Here is a 21946-nt window from a genome sequence, read left to right as displayed (position 1 = left end):
TCACTTTCATGACCTTGGGTTATTCTTTACTGAATTTTTATGAAACTGGACTACGATGAATGTTTTGACCTATTTTCCTGTATCATTTTAATAGCCATTTTTATGGAAACTGTCGCTCTGTTTCAGTTATCTCCGCTTGTTAAGAAACTGCCCTTTGAAAGGATTTGCTCATAGACTGACCATAGATAAAGTATAAGAATAGTTATGTAATGTCAGAATTAAGGGGCAGCACCTCATCACTAGAAGAGTGCAGTTTTTAGAAAACTTTGTCATTCAGAAACATTTCACAAAATGAAATGAAAATCAGACAATAAGACACATATATAAATGTTTAATCAGATAAAGCAAGTGCATAATTTATGTATTTGTTAAATATACACTATGCAAATTCATGGCTTGAAATTTCAGCTGACATAGTATACAATCATTCAAACAACAAATATCACAGTGACTAAAGGTATCATAAAATGTACACATCAGATTCTATGCTCCCAAAAATGGCAAATAATATTCTTTAAACCAGGCAACTACAGATTTCTACTATATGAGAAGTCCCTCAGTATGCTTTATTAAAGTCTTTTAAATAATATAACGAAAACTTTTCTCCAGAAATGTGTTGACAAAAATGCCCAAGCTATGTTTATTTTGAAGTAATGTGTAGACAAAAATGCCCATGTCACAATGTATGTAATTCTAAGGCACAGAAGTGTACATGTATGTCCTTTGTCTTGCTTGGGTGGTCAAGGTACTTAGAATTATCACTATGTACGCTTGACACATTTTCCACACCTTTCAAGGACTTGCAAGGGACATTTCCCTTCTTTGTTGCAAATGCTTATGCCATTAAGTTATTTGAATATCCATCCATATGTAAAGGCATTATCAACCAGACAAGAAAAAGAACCTAAAATACTGACCTCCAAGTGTGACCTTGACCTTTAAGCTAGAGATGGAAGTCATGCACATGACACAATATTGCTCTGGCGATTCAAAATCTCACCATGCACAGCAATCTGCATGTTGCCTTGCAAGTAAAAAGATGAACAAGAAACGCGGCAATGCCACGAAACCAGGTTTTCAACACTTCTCATAAGAATAACAAGAGGACCATGATGGTCCTGAATCGCTCACCTCTTCCCACAAGACCCAGTTTTGAGTAGGACGTCGTTTTTTCTATTATTTGACATAGTGACCTAGTTTTTGAGCTCATGTGACCCAGTTTTGAACTTGACCTAGATATTATCAAGATAAAAGTTCTGACCAATTTTCATGAAGATCCATTGAAAAATATGGCCTCTAGACAGGTCAAAAGATTTTAATAATTTTAGACCTACTGACCTAGTTTTTGACCACAGTTGACCCAGTTTCAAATCTGACCCAGATATCATCAAGATAAACATTCAGACCAACTTTCATACAGTTCCCATGAAAAGTATGGCCTCTACAGAGGTCACAAGTTTTTTTTATTATTTGACCTACTGACCTAGTTTTGTAAGGCACGTGATCCAGTTTCAAACTTGACCTAAATATCTTCTAGGTGAACATTCTGACCATTTTTTATGGAGATCCATTCACAAGTATGGCCTCTAGAGAGGTCACAAGGTTTTTCTATTTTTAGACCTACTGACCTAGTTTTTGACCGCACATGACCCAGTTTCGAACTTGACCTAGATATTATCAAGATAAACATTCAGACCAATTTTCATACAGATCCCATGAATAATATGGCCTTTAGAGAAGTCACAAGGTTTTTCTATTATTTGACCTACTGACCTAGTTTTTGGCGGCACGTGACCCACTTTCGAACTTGACCTAGAGATCATCAAGATGAACATTCAGACCAACTTTCATACAGATCCCATGAATATTATGGCCTCTAGAGAGGTCACAAGGTTTTTCTATTATTTGACCTACTGACCTAGTTTTTGAAGGCACATGACCCACTTTCGAACTTGACCTAGATATCATCAAGGTGAACATTCTGACCAATTTTCATGAAGATCTCATGAAATATATGGCCTCTAGAGAGGTCACAAGGTTTATCTATTTTTAGAACTACTGACCTAGTTTTTGACCGCACGTGACCCAGTTTCGAACTTGACCTAGATATCATCAAGATGAACATTCAGACCAACCTTCATACAGATCCCATGAAAAATATGGCCTTTAGAGAGGTCACAAGGTTTTTCTATTATTTGACCTACTGACCTAGTTTTAGATGGCACGTGATCCAGTTTCAAACTTGACCTAGATATCATCAAGGTGAACGTTCTGACTAATTTTCATGAAGATCTTGTGAAATATATGGCCTCTAGAGAGGTCACAAGGTTTTTCTATTTTTAGACCTACTGACCTAGTTTTTGATGGCACTTGACCCAGTTTCGAACTTGACCTAGATATCATCAAGATGAACATTCTGACCAATTTTCATGAAGATCTTGTGAAATATATGGCCTCTAGAGAAGTCACAAGGTTTTTCTATTTTTAGACCTACTGACCTAGTTTTCGAAGGCACGTGACCCAGTTTCGAACTTGACCTAGATATCATCAAGATGAACATTCTGACCAACTTTCATAAAGATCCCATGAAAAATGTGACCTCTAGAGTGGTCACAAGCAAAAGTTTACGGACGGACGACGGACACCGCACGATCACAAAAGCTCACCTTGTCACTTTGTGACAGGTGAGCTAAAGAAGTATACTGAATCACAGTGCACCACTTTAAAGCACAACCCTAACCCTAACCTAACCCTATTTTTAGTAACAATGACCTTGACCTTGATCCCAGAAACCCCAAAATCAATCCCAAGCTACAACTTTATATAAGTTTTCTATACACCAAGTTTCATCATGATAGCTCATTCCTAAGTTAAGTTATTGACCGGAAACCCTTTTTCTATTTTAAGTAACAGTGACCTTGACCTTGATCCCAGAAACCCCATAATCAATCCCAGCCTTTGTCTTGATATAAGCTACATACATACCAAGTTTTATTCAAATATCTTTACCGAAACAAAAGTTATTGACCGGAAACCCTTTTTCTATTTTAAGTAACAGTGACCTTGAACTTGACCCCGGAAACCCCAAAATCAATCCCAGCCTTTGTCTTGATATAAGCTACATACATACCAAGTTTTATTCAAATATCTTTACCGAAACAAAAGTTATTGACCGGAAACACCAGTTTGACGCCGCCGCCCTCCCATCCACCCGCCCGACCAACGACATACCCCAATCTAATAACTCAGGTTTTCGTTGAAAACCTGGTTAATAACAAGTACCCCTTCCAGAGAGAAAGTTTATATAAAATATAAGAATACACAAACTATTAAAGCTACTTGCTCATAGTTTGGGTGAATTTTTTCACATGTTCATTTCCACCAAGTTTGGTACATAATGTGTATATGCCAGTGGAAAATGATAAAGTGGCTAAAAATAAAAGTTAGATATGGGTAAAAGGCAAGAAAAATGTAATTTTTCTTCATTATTTTAAAAGCATTGCAATGGTTTACTAGTCTACCTGATGCACAATATTTCTGGTTATTTATAAGATAAATCTTATGTCTAGAAGTTTGTACCACTAGCCATTTTCAGAGTACATGTACTCACTTATTATGGATTTGTTAGGTAAATCATTTTTCCCCTTAAATGTGTGGGTTAGTCCCTTAATGAGTAACAGATTAAAATGAAACATCACTATAAGTATAACTGTGCATTTGTTTAATAAAACTATGATTTTTCTTTGGAATCACATGAAGCTGAAAACATATTATCCAACATACAGGTAAGGTTCACTGGGGTGGGGAGGGGGTCCCTCATCACTGGAGATCTCCATCACAAGCTTTAGTTTCTATTAATGTGTTGTTAGTGCATTACTGACTTACTTCTACACTAAGAATCATAACAGATCACTTTTCCAACTAACAGTGGGAGTTACCTGGCTGCTTAGTTCACGATGTAGAGTTATCCTAAGATGGTACACAGTCCCTTACATGGTAATATATTCTACTAAACTGTGTAACTTTTAGAAAGAGATCTGAATTAGCATGTATCATTTCATAACTACAGCAACAGATGCAGCTGGGTAACAATATTCATTACCACCCCTTCATTCCTGACTGGAACTTTCATCGATAGACCACTACGAGTTCACTAGTAAAGCAGTCAATAAATAATGAAATTTCAGAAAATAGATATTGTTTATCAAAAACAAAGTTACCCTCATGAACACACAGCAACATAATTATAATCTGTTCATTTCCTATTTCAAGAATATCGTTTCTCTTAAAGAGAAGTCCCAGTGTAACTCAATTAAATGAAGGTATCATGACACATGAGTATCTGTCCCAACATGTAATTACACATTCCACTATGTGTGACAGATAGATAAACTGACTGACAGTAACTTCCTTGCTGATAATCCATGTAATGGTTCTGTTGATGTCTGCCATCTGCAGGATTTCAATCTGCAATGGATAACAGGATTCAAATATAAGTCGCTCTTCATCCTAAATCTTGTCTTTTTTAATAGTTTGGTAATGCTTAGACAAATATAATTTCATCAATCAAAGTAGTAAGCATTCCTAAAAAAAGGAAGTGTTTCTTGATTGTTAATGAAAGTCCCAATGACACAGTCCTACATCTGATATCATAATGCATTTTGTGTTTCAGACTTGATTCACAGTACGCTGGCCCAGTAGGCAAGTCAGTAGAGCAATGGAACGGTATTCTGGTCTGGCTGCATGTTTCTTTACACCGTATGACATTTACTATATGAACGAGAACTTTTGTAATGGTAGATAAAATACTGTGAAATCATTAATATTCGTGGGGGACTAACTATCATGGATTTCGTGGTTGAGTCAATCCAGAAATTTAATCACAACGAACAAGTACAATTCCCATTTATTTTATGTTCAAAAGTTGAAATCCTTGTATTCATATCCCCACGAAATTGCGGTTTTGACCAAAACAACGAAATTTCATGCCCACGAAATTAAATGATTTTACAGTAGACTGTGACATGAAATTTCAAATTCATCAAATAGCTGATTTATGCATACTAGTTCTCAGGCTGGTCGCAAAGAAATGACAACATTTATATCCCAGCAAATACTAATCTGCACATAGCTAGTATGAGACAATGTGTTTTGTTTGAAATTATTATCTGGATGTTCATTTATTTATCTATTTTCCTGGGTTTAACGTCACAGCGACACATTTATAGGTCATATGGCAACTTTCAAGCTTTGATGTTGGAGGAAGACCCCAGGTGCCCCTCCGTGCATTATTTCATCACGAGTGGGCACCTGGGTAGAACCACCGACCTTCTGTAAGTCAGCTGGATGGCTTCCTCACATGAAGAATTCAACTTGCAGAGTGAGGTTCGAACCCACATCGATGAGGGGCAAGTGATTTTAAGTTGGCAACCTTAACCACTCTGCCATGGAGGTCCCTCTGGATGTTCAGAGATTATATAGATGTTCAGAGATTACCTATATACATTTTTACTGCAACTTTAAGCAAGCAGACCTTAACTATATAGCATCTAAAAGATTTTCAAGCAATCATTTTAGGAGACCGTTTAGGGTTTAGGATGTTTAGCATGCATTTACTTCTCCTATATCTAGCAAATTAGGAACATGCAGAAGAAGTTTAAATTACTCCATACACCACTTAATTCATACACATGCAGTCCTCAGAATTGAAAGAAAACTCTGAAAATTACTTTAAAGAATAAACGAATGAAGATGCAAATGGATGACTTTGTGCAAAAGATATTGAAAATTATTTGAATATCACTGTTGCTTATACTAGACTGTTTCCGACAGTAATCAGAATGGTAGTGTAATAAAAAAGATTTTGTTGGCAGCGTCAAAAACCTTCTGTGAACTGGTAAAACAAATATAACTTCATTTTGCAACACATATAAATATTTGGATATCCTGCTATATACGTATAATGTCTTCAGATGATACATACTTCTTCTAGTACATGCAAAAGTTGAAATAAAGCATTTAAATAAGAATATAAAAGAATTTTTGCTGTATTACATTGTACATGCATATACAGACCTGTATAAAGACAGGTTTTCAGTAACAAACAAATGACGACATACATTATGTTTAGAAAGATATCAGTTGGATGGTAAAATGCATGAGATTTAACATGGACTGAAGATGTTTCTGGCACTACTGAACTGGAATTTATGGTTAAAAACATACAGCAATGTCAAAGAGGAGTTTTCACACACCAGACAAGTTTCACACACCTGACCGCCATGTGCAGTGCAACCACCATTGAAGAAAAAACCTTTAACCAGATTTGATTTTGATATTAAAAGAGTGCAGACATACCTCAAGATATTAAGCAGCTCTAAACTGGTTTTTCATTGGATAATTTGGCACCATCTTTGAGAGCATTCAAGAGAGGACCGCTCTGATTGGCTAAATGTTTTACAGCACCGCCTACTGTTTTGTTTACTGATTTTACAACAGTGTCTGCCATTGGTTTAATAACCTTTTTAGCCTGGTGGGCCAATTCTAAAATTAGAATACGACTGTTGCCATTAAAAGTGCAGGTTAAAAGAGAGTGCAGGGAAAGTATCAATCAGTGATAAGATATTTTGTATTAGTAAATAGTGCAACTGAACAAGAATACTAAATAATTTTCATCCACTGAGTGTCAAGGTATAGCTTGATCTAACAGACAAATCAGATAATATACAGTAAATGGATAGCTTGCTGGTCAACAGTCGAAACTATTGGCCTAAGTCCAAATGACCAAGGGAAACAGTTTTTAATATAGACCAGCAAGCCTTTTAATTAGTGTTTTATTACATAACAACTGTTTTCTATCAAAATCTATTCACTTTCCGCTATAGTTATATAGGTGTTCAATCTTGAAAAGATATGTTGAATTATTGCTGGTCATTTCTGACTTCAAGCCCACCGGATTGTGGGGTTGTGAGTTCAATCCCCGAGCGGGCCATATGTTCTCCTTGATGATTTGATAAAAGACATTGTGTCTTAAATCATTGTCCTTCAACACCGATTTATGTGGGGAAGTTGCCAGTTACTTGCAGAGAACAGGTTTGTACTAGTACAGAATCAGGAACGCTGGTTAGGTTAACTGCCGGCCTTTACATAACTGAACTAGAGCTGTTTTTGAGAAAAGCATCTGTCTCCCACAACTGCCTAATCATCTGAATAGTAGTATATGAGTCAACCATGCACCAAGACCTCAACTGCCTTATCAGACTTTGAGTGCTTTGATTATTAAAAACAAGTTTCAAGGGCCATAATTCTGAAGTGCCTGGGCCGATTTGGCTAGTTATCGAACTTGGCTGAGGACTTATTGGCAAATACATTTTGTTCAAGTTTGATGAAGAGTGGATGAGAAATGTTCGACTTAGAGTGCGGACAAGCTTTGTGACAGACAGACAGGGAGACATAAATAGTGTTGAAAAATGGCGTTCAACCCAAAACAAACAAACAAACAATTTCTGACTTCAAATTCTGAAATAGAAAAAAATGTTGCTAATTTATTGCTGTGAAATCATTAATATTCCATGGGCGCTAATTTTCTTTGATTTCATGCTTGCGTCAATCCAGGAAATGAAATCCCAAAGAACAAATAACAGTCAAATTCTATGTTTCTTCAAAGTTTGAAATTGATGAATGCATATCCCCATGGAATGGCTGTTCTGACCTATGTGCTCATGAAATTAAATAATTTAACAGTTCTTTTTCATTTAATTGTTACACATGCATTTGTTGTTTTTTTTTAATTACGGCTTGCAGTTAATTAGTAATTACATTTGAGAAAAAAAAAAGACAATACACACATTTACCAAACTAAACTTTAGATGCAAATAAAGATAGTATTACAATATTCTACACAAATGTGTAAGAAGTTTTATTAAATTTCTACTGAACACTAATCATGCACTAGTAGTCCAGTACCTCTGTTTACGTTAGCACCTGCAAGAGCCAAAGGGTGAATTAATTTTCCTCTCCTATCTTCTCAATGCAGAGTAAAAACATAATTTTTAGTAAGAACAAAAGTATTGAAAGGGAAAACATATTTTAACTAGATAACGAAGTTAATACCAGCATACAATCCCTAATATACTGGTAAATCAACTATGGGTTTAAATGAACTGCTACTGTAGATTAGATAACTTTTGCATAGGCTTTATTTAGTGATTTCATGGTAAGCTGCCTAAATCGCTGTTTTACGAATTGGCAAAACACAAATGCTTCTCTGATGACATGACGCAGATCAATATTCACAAATATTTTGATTTCCAGAGGCACTGTTCACAAATATTAGTGAAAATAAAACCATCACATATATTATCCAATTTACAGTATTACAAACTATTATAAGACAATAGATGTAAGTTTTCAGGACTGAGGGTATGGAAGTGTTAGGCTTTCTCAACACTTAGGGAACTACTGAAATTAACCAAAACAGATAGAAAGTGGGTATGAAAGTGTTAGGTTGACCCAACACATAGGGAAGATATGGAAATTAACAAACAGAAAGATAGTGGGTACTGAAGAGTAAGTTAATCTGTTAAGCACAAAACTGGATATATTTCAGCAGCTATCCCTGAATGTTTGCATTAGCCATTTTGTTAAAGTGTTTCTAATACTCAGGACGGTCAAGAGGGGACCAACTTCTGATGTTATAACGTGTGGTCCAGTCCTATTGTCTATGTAAAAATATACACTTCAACTTGCCTCCCATGTGTATTTGTGCATTGAACAACAAAATAATAGTAACTTTAACTGTAACTAGTAACTTAAAATGACCAACAGATTAATGAATTTTAAAAGAAAATCAGTCTACATAAGAAGTTTTAATATCGCCTTGTATCCTTCAATCATAAAAAGAAACCTTCAATAACCATAGATAGTGTAACTTTTATGCCATTGCTTTTTCAGGATTTTTAGAAAACAGCCATAATGGCATGATATGCAGCTGATTACACTGTAAATTCTGTGTTACAAGAGAGTTTTTAACTTAGGTGTCTCTCGCATTGCAAAATATACATGAAAATAAAACCAACATGAACATTAGACAATCTACAATATATTTTCTAAAGTTTTGACCATTCCCGCAAACTAACTTAAACAAAACCCGCAGTGAATCTTAACACTCTTATCTACAACAAGAGCTGTCAGTGGACAGCGCGCTTGACTATTCTCAGTGCTTGATAGTATAATATAAGTATGAGTAAAACTATAACATTACAATAAGCATATTCTAAGTCGAAAAGGGGCCATAATTCAGTCAAAATGCTTGACAGAGTTGTCTCCTCCTTTTCACAGACTGGAGTCATGATGGTAAACAAGTATGCAAAATAACAAAGCAATATCTCAATGGACTTTGAAAATATTTGGGGTGGAACGCAAACTTAACATTTATTCCAAGTCGAAAAGGGGCCAAAATTCAGTCAAAATGCTTGATAGAGTTGCCTCCTCCTTTTTACAGACTGGGGTCATGATGGTAAAAAAGTATGCAAAATATCAAAGCAATATCTCAATGGACTTTGAAAATAATTGGGGTGGTACGCAAACTTTAACATTTATTCTAAGTCGAAAAGGGGCCATAATTCAGTCAAAATGCTTGATAGAGCTGCCTCCTTTATACAGACTAGGGTCATGATGGTAAACAAGTATGCAAAATATCAAAGTAATATCTCAATGGACTTTTTTGGGGTGGTACGCTCACGCTTACGCCGACGCGAGTAGGATAGCTCCCCTTTTCTTCGAATAGTCGAGCTAAAAACACGTGTTCCTTTAGTGTCAATTCAGAACAACCCAAATGTGTTAAATGAAACTGTACAAAATACATACCTGAAGCCACAACAGGTGGGTTAGCTCCCTTTGTAAGTATATTCTCTGCTTTATCCACTGGTACAGGATTTGTATGTGACACAAACACTTCAGATAAATCTACGGATTGAAAAAATAATAATCAAAAAACAAAATAATGACGAAAAGTCAATTATTCTGTAGAAAGAAAGATTTTAATCATAAATATTACTGTTCCTGCTTATTGCATCTATTTCTTTGATATCAGTTTCACATTACATTAAAAATCTTAGTAACTGGTACTACGTAAATTCCTAAGTAAAGTTTATAGTAGTCGCAACTTGACCGCGATGGTTGACCTTAGGCTGATTATTCATATCGATTATTTCATTATAGAAATTAAGGGTGCTTAGGGTAGCCTTGTATATTTATATGGAATTAGTTTGTATACAGTGCAGTATCAAAGTATATATACTTACATTTAATCAGTTAAAACTTTCCAATACACTAACTTATATTTACACAAATTTATATTTCCATTTTCTCGGGCAGCTCGTGTTTTACGAACACTCCTTTTCAATAATAGGTTGTGCCTCATTATGTATTATAATGCAAAGGTCAACCATCGGGGTCAAGTTGCGTCCACTATACAAGAGCTGTTGGAGGACAGCAACGCTTGACTATTCAACAGCCTTGTCACTAAAGAAAGTTAATTGAATGCACACTTTTAAAAGTCGAAAAAGTGGCATACTTGTGGAAACATACAAAACAGAGTTATGGAACCTGTACAGTGAACAAGTGAGTAAAGTTTCAATCCATTTCCAACAGTGAGTACTGAATACATGGGTGTACGCAAATAAAATAATATAAGACAAAAAGGGCCATAATTAGTGAAATGCAATTTATGAGCCTGCACTGCATTAATACGATCATCATGTGGTAACAAGTATGAAATTTCAATATATCTCAATAGTGGGTGTACCTAAATCAGCTTACACACAACATAGCTCCCCTTTCTCGGATGTCGAGCAAAACACGTGTTCTTTAGTGTAATAGACAATATTGTCTAATGAATTTCTAGTCAAAAATATCATACTTGCAAAAAGCACGATACAGGTGTTAGTTTCTTGAATGTACAGTGTCCCTTATCATGGTAACAATGTTGCATTTTAAAACAATAGCTTCAGATAAATTACTGAGAAAAATTAACAAAAAACAAATAATCAAAAGTCAAATGATTCTGTCAAAAGAATAATTTTGAATCAAAATCAGATGGAGTTACCTGCTGCTTATGGGTCACTTTTTTGAACATGTTTGCAATTTACAAACAATAGCTTTAACTGGTTTAAGTAAAATTCCTAAGATAAACGTTATAGTAGGAAATTGACCGTCCATGGTGACCATAAGCTTGATACAGATGATTATTTCATTATGAATAAGGGTCACTTAGGGTGACAAGCTTGTAATTTATATGGAATAGTTTGAAAAGTGATATAGAATAATATACTACTAAACATAAAACTTCCAATACAAATTTATATTTACAAATTTATAGTCCATCTCAGGGCATGTTTTCAAAAAACCATGTATAATGTTTGCCTCTTAGTATATAAGCACAAGGTCACGATCGGGGTAAGTTTCAGTTCCACTAATACAAGACTGTTTGGGAGAAAGTTGACTAATTCAAACCCTTTACAAGAAAGTTCATGAATCACATTTCTAAGTAAAAAGGGCCATAAATCTTGCGAAAATACAAAAGAGTTATGTCCTGTAACAGGTCACTAATGAGTAAAAGTTTCCAATTTTCAAAGATACTTGATAGCTTACGTAAAAATAACTTGACCTAAAAAATAATTTAAATGCAAAGTACGACGCAGACCCGACGCCTGATGCGTCACAACGGCTACAAGTGTATGAATTAATCATCATTCTATAGTTTTCAATAATCAGATTACTAAAAAACTTTGCCAAAATGGGACACTGACAAATGGGCACATGCAACAGCTCTACCTTTTCTTTAAATAGTCTAGTTAAACAAAAGGCCATGATAATTTCATCAAAATGAGCCATATGTCAAACAGTTTAGACAAAATATGCATTGGTACGAAACACTTCACTGATTTCAAAAAGGACCAAAATTCAGCCAAATATCTTTGACATAGTTACATACCCTTGACTACAGATGAAGATCATGACAATGAACAAGTGGTCAAAGTTTCAAAGCCATATTTGAAATAGTTTTGACAAAACATGGGCTTGTATGAAAACTGAACCAATATCCAAGTCCAAAATAGTCCATAATTCTGCCAAAATACTTGACAGATTGAGACTGTCATAATAAAACAAGAGATAAAAGTTTAAAAACCACATGTCAAACAGTTTACACAAAATATGAACTGGTACGAAAAACTTAACCAAGACTTGTAAATTAAAAGGGACTGTAATTCAGACAAAATCATTGATGGAGTTAGGTACTCTTGCCTTAAACTTGACATGGTGATGTTACACAAGTGTTGAAAGTTTCAAAGCTACATGTCAAAAGGTTTTGTCAAAATGTGGACTGATACGAAAAACATAACGTCATGGTGAGTAGGATAGCTCTCCTTATTCTTCAAATATTCAAGCTAAAAACATCTGCAATATTCTGAACCACTGCCTGACAGCATCTTACTGTACGCCACTTTTCAATGATGTTTAGTCTGTTAACCTTTGTTACTTACTATTCTATACATCAACAAATTCAAAGCATTAACGATTTCGTTCACCTTCTGTTCAAAAACAGATTTTTCTGACGCAATGTGTTAAGTTTATATGTCTTAAAAAGCAACATAAGCTATAGTACGACCAGTATTTACTTGCCAATAAAACCAAGTCTTTCTCCTTAAAATCAGATGTGTCATCATATAAGTGAATCATTGTCATCTACCTGAAGTATTTATATTAAAGAGTACTGATAATACTGCCATACTGAAGTAATTGAAGGAACCCGTCATATAAAAAGAATCATCTTATTGATGGGTAAATACGGTAAACGATTTACTGCACATACCTTCAACAATCTGATGATACGCAAAATGAAGATACAACAAAAACAAGAGATTTAAGGCTGCCACGGCTCCACATACAATCATCCTCTGCGTCTGTCCGTGTGTCCGTGACAGGATTATAGATACCTGTTGTGAAATGGAGATAGTCATAGATGTGAAAAAGAACTTTCCTTTCTAATAGAAGGTTTAATAATTTGTGACACCATTTAAGTTTAAATTTCTTGCATATGGAATGAGGGTTTCTAGTACTTTCACCTGTGCTGGCAAACTCATATAACATTCTAGGCTTGAGCAATATATGACATCTAACAGAACTAAATTTATGAATGAGTATGTAAATTAATAAGCTACTATAAGAAAACGAACCTTAAAAGGAAGTTTTAGGTTTTGTTTTTTCTATTAATAGTATGCAAGAAGAATAATCTTTCACAGGCTGTAGGTGCTGTAGGGAAATTGTAATTGTTTTGGTGGTAAATCTAAACCATCAGTGACAAGCCAACACACATATTTACACACAAAAAACAAACCTTCAGAGACACATGTCATACAAAAAGATGCATATAAAATTCTTGTCTGTGAAAAATTTAAATATGTTTTTTTCACTTTTTCTCAGGAAAAGTACCCACCATTCTGAGGGTGGAGAGACCACAAACAATGGCCCACAGAGCATAGAAGAAAAGATGATCATGTGATGTATGTATCATAGTTCCTAGGAATATTACAACACAATGGCTGCCCAAACCATAGCCCTGAAAACAGAAGGAACATCCAATAGACAAAGAAAAAACTGGATGAAATATCGATTGATTACATTTGTCTGAAATATTAGATTTTTAATTTTATTGCAAACCTAATTTTAAGTTTTTTGTTTCCTGTAATTAGGATCTACACGACCATGAGGACACCAATTCTGCCTAAGAAATGATAGTGTTGCCACATAAAAGAGTGTTTTGTAGGATGGCAACATTAAATCTGTTGTAAAGAAAAATTATTTTGTTAAGTTTAAAGTAACACTGACACAATTTTAGGTCATATGGTACCTTCCCAGCTTTGAATGGCAAAGGAAGACTCTAGGTGCCCATCTGTGCATTATTTCAGGCACCTGTCTAGAACCAACGAACTTCAGTTAGCCAGCTGGATGACTTCCTCACATGAAGAATTCTATGCCTCAAGCGAGGTTCAAACCCACAGTGATGAGGGGCAAGTGAGTCGAAGTCAGCCGCTTTAACCACCCCAACTACTGAAACCCTTATTATTCTGGGACGAAAAATAAGAGAGACTGGACAGATGAGTTTTTTACATTGTACTTACCATCATAGATAAGATCTGTATCAATGTGAGATGAGTATTACAGACGTACGTGAGAACCCAAACCAAACCTGAGGCACCAAGCCAGTATGTAAAACATACTCCAAACGCTGTACCCATCAATGTACCTTCCTCCTGAAATATTATGATTTATTTCAACATGACCGAACTCTTTTCCTTTTAAAGAAAAGACCTGATGGGCCTGTAATGCAGCACATTCCCATATGAATCCTCAGTTTTGAAGTAACGTTAAATTTAATAATTTAATCTGCATAGTGACTATCGTGTATGACTCAATGATACCCAGTGATTTGAAAACTTGTCGTCATGCATATTATATCGATACAAGATTCTGTATTCAATTTATATAAATCCTTGAAAATTGGTTCTCTAGAATGGTTCAACAAATACTTTATAATAAATTTTTAGACACACCTGATTTTTGATCCACAATATCCCAGTTTTTAATTTTTTTTGACTTGACTAATAACATACAAGATACATGTAACCAACAATTTTAATACCTATCCAGAAAAACTATCCCTAGAGGTCCACAAAGATTTTAATATTTATTTCTGCTATGAAGTTTTGTTTGGCAATGAGGAATCCATGTAGTTTCCAATGACCTAGATATCATAAATAAATTCACAATTCTGGAGAATATTCACAAATGCCTCTAAGCCGACAGAAGGTTTTGTCTATATTACCAAATGCGACGTAGTTCTGGACAGCACATGAACAGTTTCGAACTGAACCTAATACATCAAGATGGAAACAACTAGACCAATTTTTACAGATCCCAAAAATATGGCATTTAATGTCCAAGGTAATATCTCCTTATATTGGACCCTCTGTTTTTCAAAAAAAAGTTCACAGATGACCCATTATACAACAAACGAACAATCAGAATTCATCAATCATGATACGATTGACTCTAATTTGTACATATAGATTCATAAAAACTAATGTGCCTTAGAGAACAAACGGATTTAATATCTGTTGCTTGGAATGTTTTTTGTCCTGACATTGACCGAATGTTTACAATCCATGACCCTAAATCAAAATCAAATGAACATTTCAGACCTTTCGTCTATATTCCCATGATAAATGTTCCTTACCAGGTCACAAGGGTTTCCTATTAGTACTGTGTACATACACCTATGCTTATTTTCACTGAACCCAGTGTGCAACTCAGAGTAAAATATATCATAGGATAACGTTCTCATACCATTTGTCTGATTAGGACGTTGTGAAATATGATAGCCCTGCTAAACAAAATAGTTTTGAATCCTATTTTTCTATAAGACACTCATTTTTTTGATGAATCCGATTTGAACATTTTTATCACTCTAAGAACATCAATTGGAAATTACCACCAAGGTTCTGAAAAAGATTTGTGAACAATATACTGCTACTAAAATAAAGATTTGTTTAATAAATTCTAATCCATAGACTGACCTCTGTGTTCACTTGAAGACGGTCCTCAAAGTATGTTCGAATCCATGCTCTTTGATTAGCCTCATGACTTCCTGACCACAACTTTAAACATTAATAGTATCACTTCCATTAAACTTTTTAAATCTATTACAAAAAGTTTTAGGAAATGATCACATCAGTCAACCATGATGACACGCGCAGAGAGTGACATAATGGACCCTGAAAGGAACAAACCCACACATTGTAATGGGGAATAATCTCTAAAAAAAAAGGTACTGAAATGATGTGGTTATTATCGCACAAATTTTCAAGTATTTTAAATCCAAAATTTATACACTTAGGGAAATGTCAAACTTGAATAATGTAGAAATAATTTCCTTGATTTTTAAAAACAATATTATTAAACAGTGATTTTCACCTTGTAATCATTGTGTTCAGTTGTCTATATATTAATCACTTCAATAGGTGATGAATGTAATAAATTTCCAAACAACCTATGGAAATGCTTTTCAAGAATATGATGCTTCATTTCAAATACATGTATAAACAAACACAGGTATTACAACACCCAAGGGAGTATTCACTATCAAAATACATATCAAATTTTGATTAATTCATTGACTAATAAACATGTGTAACGAAATTTCCTACTGAAAACAAAGTAAATCTTCCAATAAAATATCCCACGACGGCACTGTCATAGAATAGTTACAAAATGCTTTTCATGTTGGCATAAAGTGTGGTTTTAACAGCTATAAATCCATGAAAAATAGTTTGCAAATGCAGATTTCATACTTTGCAAATCTGTAATTTAGATAAAAGCATTCATAAGTCGACAGAAAATTTTGTTTTCAAAATGCATGTTGACGAGTCTGGTCCAAAAGGGCAGGTAACCATAAGACCGTAAATCAGGATTCTGAACCCTGCAAACTGAACATAATATAGTGGTATAGCGTTGGGGGGGGGGGGGGGGGGATATTTCTTTCCAGTCAAAATATACACCGGTAATTGACTCTTTACCAAATAATCAAAAATTTACACAGAAAACGCAATAAACACATACTTAAAACCGAATCTAGTCAGAGCCATATGGCACTGCATTAGACATCGTCTCCTGCGAGAATTTAACCATTGGTGCATATGGTCATCAACATAAAAGCTTTTTTCATAAGTACTAAATTTCAGATATGGTTTAAACAAGTGAATTTTCTTGAAATTTTTTTTGTATAACATTAAGTACTGTGTCCATCCCCTGACAACCCGCTCTATACAAAACCCCTCAAACTGAACTTGTACTCTGTTCAGATCCTTTCGTCTAGAGGTGTTCCACTGTACATGTTCTTACCCACTGACATAAGAATTCCCCTTATATAGCTGACTGTGTACATACCACTCTATGCTCTGCAGTTTTCATCTGGAACAGCAGGAGTGCAATCAGAGTAAATATGATCATCATAGGTCCATATAGTTCTCTATGTACCTTCTGTCTCTGTTCTGTTGGACGTTGTGGAATGAATGAATTCAGCAACCTGCAAAACAAATTACCTAGTTTTGAAGATGCCTTTTTTTTCTATTTTAAGCAATGGCAGCTACATTTTTTTGATGAATCCGAATTTGAACATTTTTGGTCATGTCTCTTAAGAAACATCTTTGTGAAATTACCAAAAGGTTCTGATAAAAAGATTTTTTGAGGCGCACCCAATGTAAACTGTATAACTAAAATAAAAGAATTTGTTTAAAATAAATCAAACAATCTCACCTAGACCTGACCTCATGTGGTTCAACATTGAAGTACGGTCTCAGGAAGTCTATGTTCCCATATACGTTCCATGCTTTTGTTGCCTTCTGCTTTCCTGACTGCCACATCTGTTTAAACAAGGTTTAATTGTATGTAATACACTAGTTCCCATTCAAACTTTTTAAAAATCATATTACAAATTATTGTTTTAAGGAAATGATCACAAATGAGTCAAACCCATGATGAACAGCTTGCCAAAGAGTGACATAATTTGGCTGCTTGTAAAAGGAACTAACCCACACATTTAAGGGGGGAAATAATTTCTCTCAAAAATCCATAAAAAGTGAGTACTCTGAAAGTGACTGTGGTATAAACTTATCGACATAAGATTTTTTCAAGATATTCTTACAAATAACCAAAAATGTTGTACACAAGGTAGTAAAGTGTTGCAAAGCTTTTGAAATAATGCAGAAAATTTATATTTTTCTTGCATTTTTAACAATATTTAACTTTTATTTTCGACCTTTTTATCATTTTTCAGTGTCATATATATATAAACTCTATGCCAAACTAGGTGGAAATGAACGTGTTGAAAAATTTCACCCAAACTGTAGGAAATAGCTTTAAAGCAAGTACTGGCATCTGCTTCATACAGGTGATAATACATGTGATACAGGTATGAATACAGGTAATAATACAGGTGACCAGCAGGGCAGATTCAACATCATCAGAAAGTACATATCACTAAGATACATCCAAGGTTGGCATAAAGTCCTGTGTAACAGAAAATTTTCCCTCTGGAAATCTTCACCAAGTCAAGAGTTTTCCTAATTTTTTAAATGTCCCCACGCACTGTGCTTGACATAGTTATCAAAATGGCTGTTTGCAGTGTTTGGCATATATGTGAGAGCTTGTTACAGTATACATGCACTGCTACAATAATGTGTGCATGCAACCTTCTCATCTTGTGCTGACTGTAAGTTGGAGATAATGAGAGCATTCATATTCGACAGAAATATTTGTTTCAATGAGATGGCATGTTGCACACAAGACCCAGGTCCCTATCCCAAAGGTCAAGGTCAGACCAGAGAGTCAAAGACAGTCATTCAGACAGCTGTGTTGTAAATTAATATAGAGATGGAGTTAGGGGGTAGAGGGGGGGGTGTTGAGGTGTGTGGGGGGTGGAGAAGGATATTTCTTGTCACACAACCTAATGGGTATAAAGGTGACTGATTTAAAATACCATGTAATTAATCAAAAAATTTAACTACAGTAAAACAGCAATAAATCACTGTATTTTACTTATAAAAACGTAATACTGTCCAGTAGGCCTACTGCTCACTACAGGACATTGCCCGGTCTCCCTGCTGAGAAAGCCTGGTGGAGTAACCATGTGTGGCAACCTTGGGTACATCAATATGAAAAGTTTATATTAAGAAAGGAATTATAATTTAAGATATTTGTTTAACATACCATACTGGTGACATTTTCCTGAAATCTTTGTTTCATGGCATCCATGTAGGTCCCACCTGGTCCCTGACCTCGCTCTTCTTTGGGTCCTGATTTAGAGTCTAGAATGAGAAAGTATCGTTTATCTTACCACTACATTCCACTAGCCTAACTATACTTTTCACATACACAACATAATAAAAATCATTCATTACATAGACAAATAATTTGAAATGTACAAGTAAACAGACTAACTAATCAGCTTTTTTCATTTCCTGAACAGAAATAGATCTGGTAGCATTCAACCCTTTGCATTCCATTCCTTTTCAAATTTTGGATTTCTTGCATAAAACTAAGCATCAAATTCTTATACAGAGAGTAAATATAAACAGGGAGTCTTGTTGCCATGGTTAATACCTGTAAAATTTGTTTCATAATCCGAGTGATCACTTCCCCCTGTGTCCATGTCATTCATATCCAATACAGCTGTCTGAAATGTACAAAGAATAAAATATATTGCAGACATATGATACATGTAGCACCCGCTTATGACAGGCTTTCAGTTGCTTGCTGGTCAGATATATCAGGCATCTAGTAACATGAATATACATGGAACCATTACTTCACTTCAGCTGAACACTCTAGTATCTGGTAGGCTGTCACGCTAATATAATTACTCCCACCTATAACTGGCCAATCACAGTCTTGGTCCTTGCAACAACTAAAACTGCTTTCGCCCTCCTCATTCTGCATGACCATTTCAAACTGGGAACCAGTCAACCTTGCCTCAAAGCAGACTTGAAGACATCATGTCTTCTTTCAGGACGGTATGACAGTTGTTACTAGACTTAACCCGAGCTGAACTTGTTCGATGTTGATGACACAGTTGTGAAAAATGTGAAGCCTGACTAGCCAAGGACACTAAACCATAGTCAAGGAATATCATTCCAAAGCTACCAGGCCAACTAAACACAATACTGTTTCACATGTTTGACCTTTTACACAAATTACCACATTACATTAAAATTCTTCTCTGAATACACTGGTTGGTAATCAGTGGCATAACAAGATTTAATGTAAATATGTAATGATATGATATATAAAACTTGTACTGGTAGCTCCTTTGCTTAGCACTCAGTATTTAAAAGGGAACATCCCCGACTTAGCAGCCAAATTCATCTTACATTCAGGCTTGACCACTTTATAGACAGATACTTTTTCATTGTTAAACCATCAAGTGTTATTTCAATGCATGGAAATTCAGTGGCTTCACCATCTCTTTTTAATCAAATGTTTGTTTAAAACATATATGTAAAAGCTCATTAAACACCCATAGATGGTCGAAATAAACATTTAAGATACCAGTAGATGATTGACATTTATCTCACTTTCAACACAAGGATATTGTTGAAATTTACCGTTTTAAGTTCTAAAAGTACATTAAAATTGACTTGAATTCTTCCGTTTTTCGATTTTTTATGATGTCATTGTAAAATGTTCCGAATGATTAAATTCACAGATCTGCTAAACAGACACTGAAGGTGGGTTAATTCTAAAAAAAGCATGTTCAAATGATACAGAAATAGAGACAAGATAATATTTTGTCCACAGTAAAGGTACATTTTGTAAGACATTTCGTTCATCAATGTACCAAATGACTTTTAACTTGGTATATCTGCATGTGCCTAAAATTGCAATGCGCAGTTGGATATGGAAATAGCACATATCAAAACATTTTCTTGTTTTTGTTTGTTTGTTTTGGGTTTAATGCCATTTTTCAACAGTCTCTCAGTTTTGAAACAGCGGACAGTTAACCTAACAAGAGTTCCTGGATCCTGTACCAGTACAAACTTATTCTCCCCAAGTAACTGCCAACTTACCCTCATGAAACTGTGGAGGCTGAATGATTTCAGACACAATGTCTTTTATCAAGTCACATATCTTCGCCCATTTCGTAAAGGGCAGATCAGGGTTTTCCCTCGGAAATTTTGATAGGGGGTAATTATGACCCCTTCATGTTTGACTCTGGGGGTCATTTTCAATTTCAAGGGGTCATTTTTTTTAAGTTTTAAAAAAAATGAATAAAATGTTATTAAAATCTATATAAAAAATCCAAAAGAAACATCAACAAATTAATTGTTTACACTTTTTTGAAATCAGACAGTAATTGCAACCTTTTGAGTGCATCTGCTTGACGGAGGGATCTTTCGACAAGTTTCGTGACGAAATTTTTGCCTAAGTGCAGTGTTGCAAAAATTTTCATAGCCCGATACAAAAGGATTGTTTTGAATCTTTGATACATGGCCAGCATTTCATTTCGAAGTGATGACATATGATGTATATGAATGTTTACATTTTTGTTCGAGGACCTTTCAACAGAGTTTTCGTCCATGCAGATGACAAGAAAAACATAATCTTTTGTTGATGCACCATTTTGTTGAATGGTTTACCGTATAAAGAGATGTCAATATTGAGCTGATAATTAAACGTAGAATGCAGTCTACTTCGTACCTTCGCGTGAATCAGTACTTACTTACAATATTGGGTACGAAAATTCGTGTCGCCGTAATTTCGGCTGGTAGTTGAGTTGCGTCAACAATGACGCGTTCAGAATTATTTTGAGGGTCATTTTGAACTGTTGAAAATCAGTGTGCTAAAACGCACAAAACTGTGCGTCAAGGAAAACCATGGCAGATCAAAGTTGGCAACATTTTTCACATGTAGGGGAGTTTAGATATATTTGTCTTATCAAGACAGATATATAGGTAGATAACTGAAGGAAGAAGAAAGGTTCCATGAAGGTCCAAGATCTGAATATCAGAAACTGTGTATTGTGTAGAATTTCTGCATTGTTTACCTGGAAATATGAGCTTATTTTATTCCACATTGATAACTAATTGAAACTGCACTAAACAAAACAAACGACACAATAAAATTACAGTACTAAACAAGTTTTAACCTGCTGTGTTTGCCAATTTTGAGACGTGTCAGCCATCCTTGTTGTTGTTGTTATTGACCTTAAAGGATAGTTCTTTACACAGAAATAAAAATGTAAATTTTATAAACTTATTATCACAAAAGTCTTAAATGAGGATAGCAAATAAAGTCAAAAGTAAAAGAAAACCGTATTCTGAACAAAACT

The 21946-nt window shown here is 34.9% G+C and overlaps 1 protein-coding gene across 4 annotated transcripts; it reads right to left on the bottom strand.

Moving 5' to 3' along the window:
• Positions 1-316: 316 nt before the first annotated feature.
• On the bottom strand, positions 317-21910 carry LOC123536190 (protein YIPF3-like). Of its 4 annotated transcripts, none has more exons than XM_045319148.2 (11): positions 21764-21910; positions 19222-19294; positions 18829-18926; positions 17377-17483; positions 17008-17146; positions 14184-14315; positions 13499-13621; positions 12875-12998; positions 9868-9966; positions 6358-6543; positions 317-4467 (listed from the first exon to the last, which is right to left on the bottom strand). In XM_045319148.2, the coding sequence occupies exons 1-10, from the start codon at positions 21797-21799 to the stop codon at positions 6377-6379; spliced, it is 1098 nt and encodes a 365-aa protein (XP_045175083.2). In that variant the 5' UTR covers positions 21800-21910; the 3' UTR covers positions 317-4467; positions 6358-6376. The 4 variants fall into 4 exon arrangements, with proteins under 4 accessions (XP_045175083.2, XP_045175084.1, XP_045175086.2 ...); XM_045319149.2 differs by having other exon boundaries at positions 21662-21785; XM_045319151.2 differs by lacking the exon at positions 6358-6543 and having other exon boundaries at positions 21764-21909.
• Between the last annotated feature and the right edge of the window lie 36 nt (positions 21911-21946).

The sequence above is a fragment of the Mercenaria mercenaria genome, chromosome 17 (assembly GCF_021730395.1).
Source record: "Mercenaria mercenaria strain notata chromosome 17, MADL_Memer_1, whole genome shotgun sequence".
Classification (NCBI taxonomy): Eukaryota; Metazoa; Mollusca; class Bivalvia; order Venerida; family Veneridae; genus Mercenaria; species Mercenaria mercenaria.
Note: the sequence above shows the minus strand (reverse complement) of the source record. Positions and strands in the feature narration are given on the sequence as shown.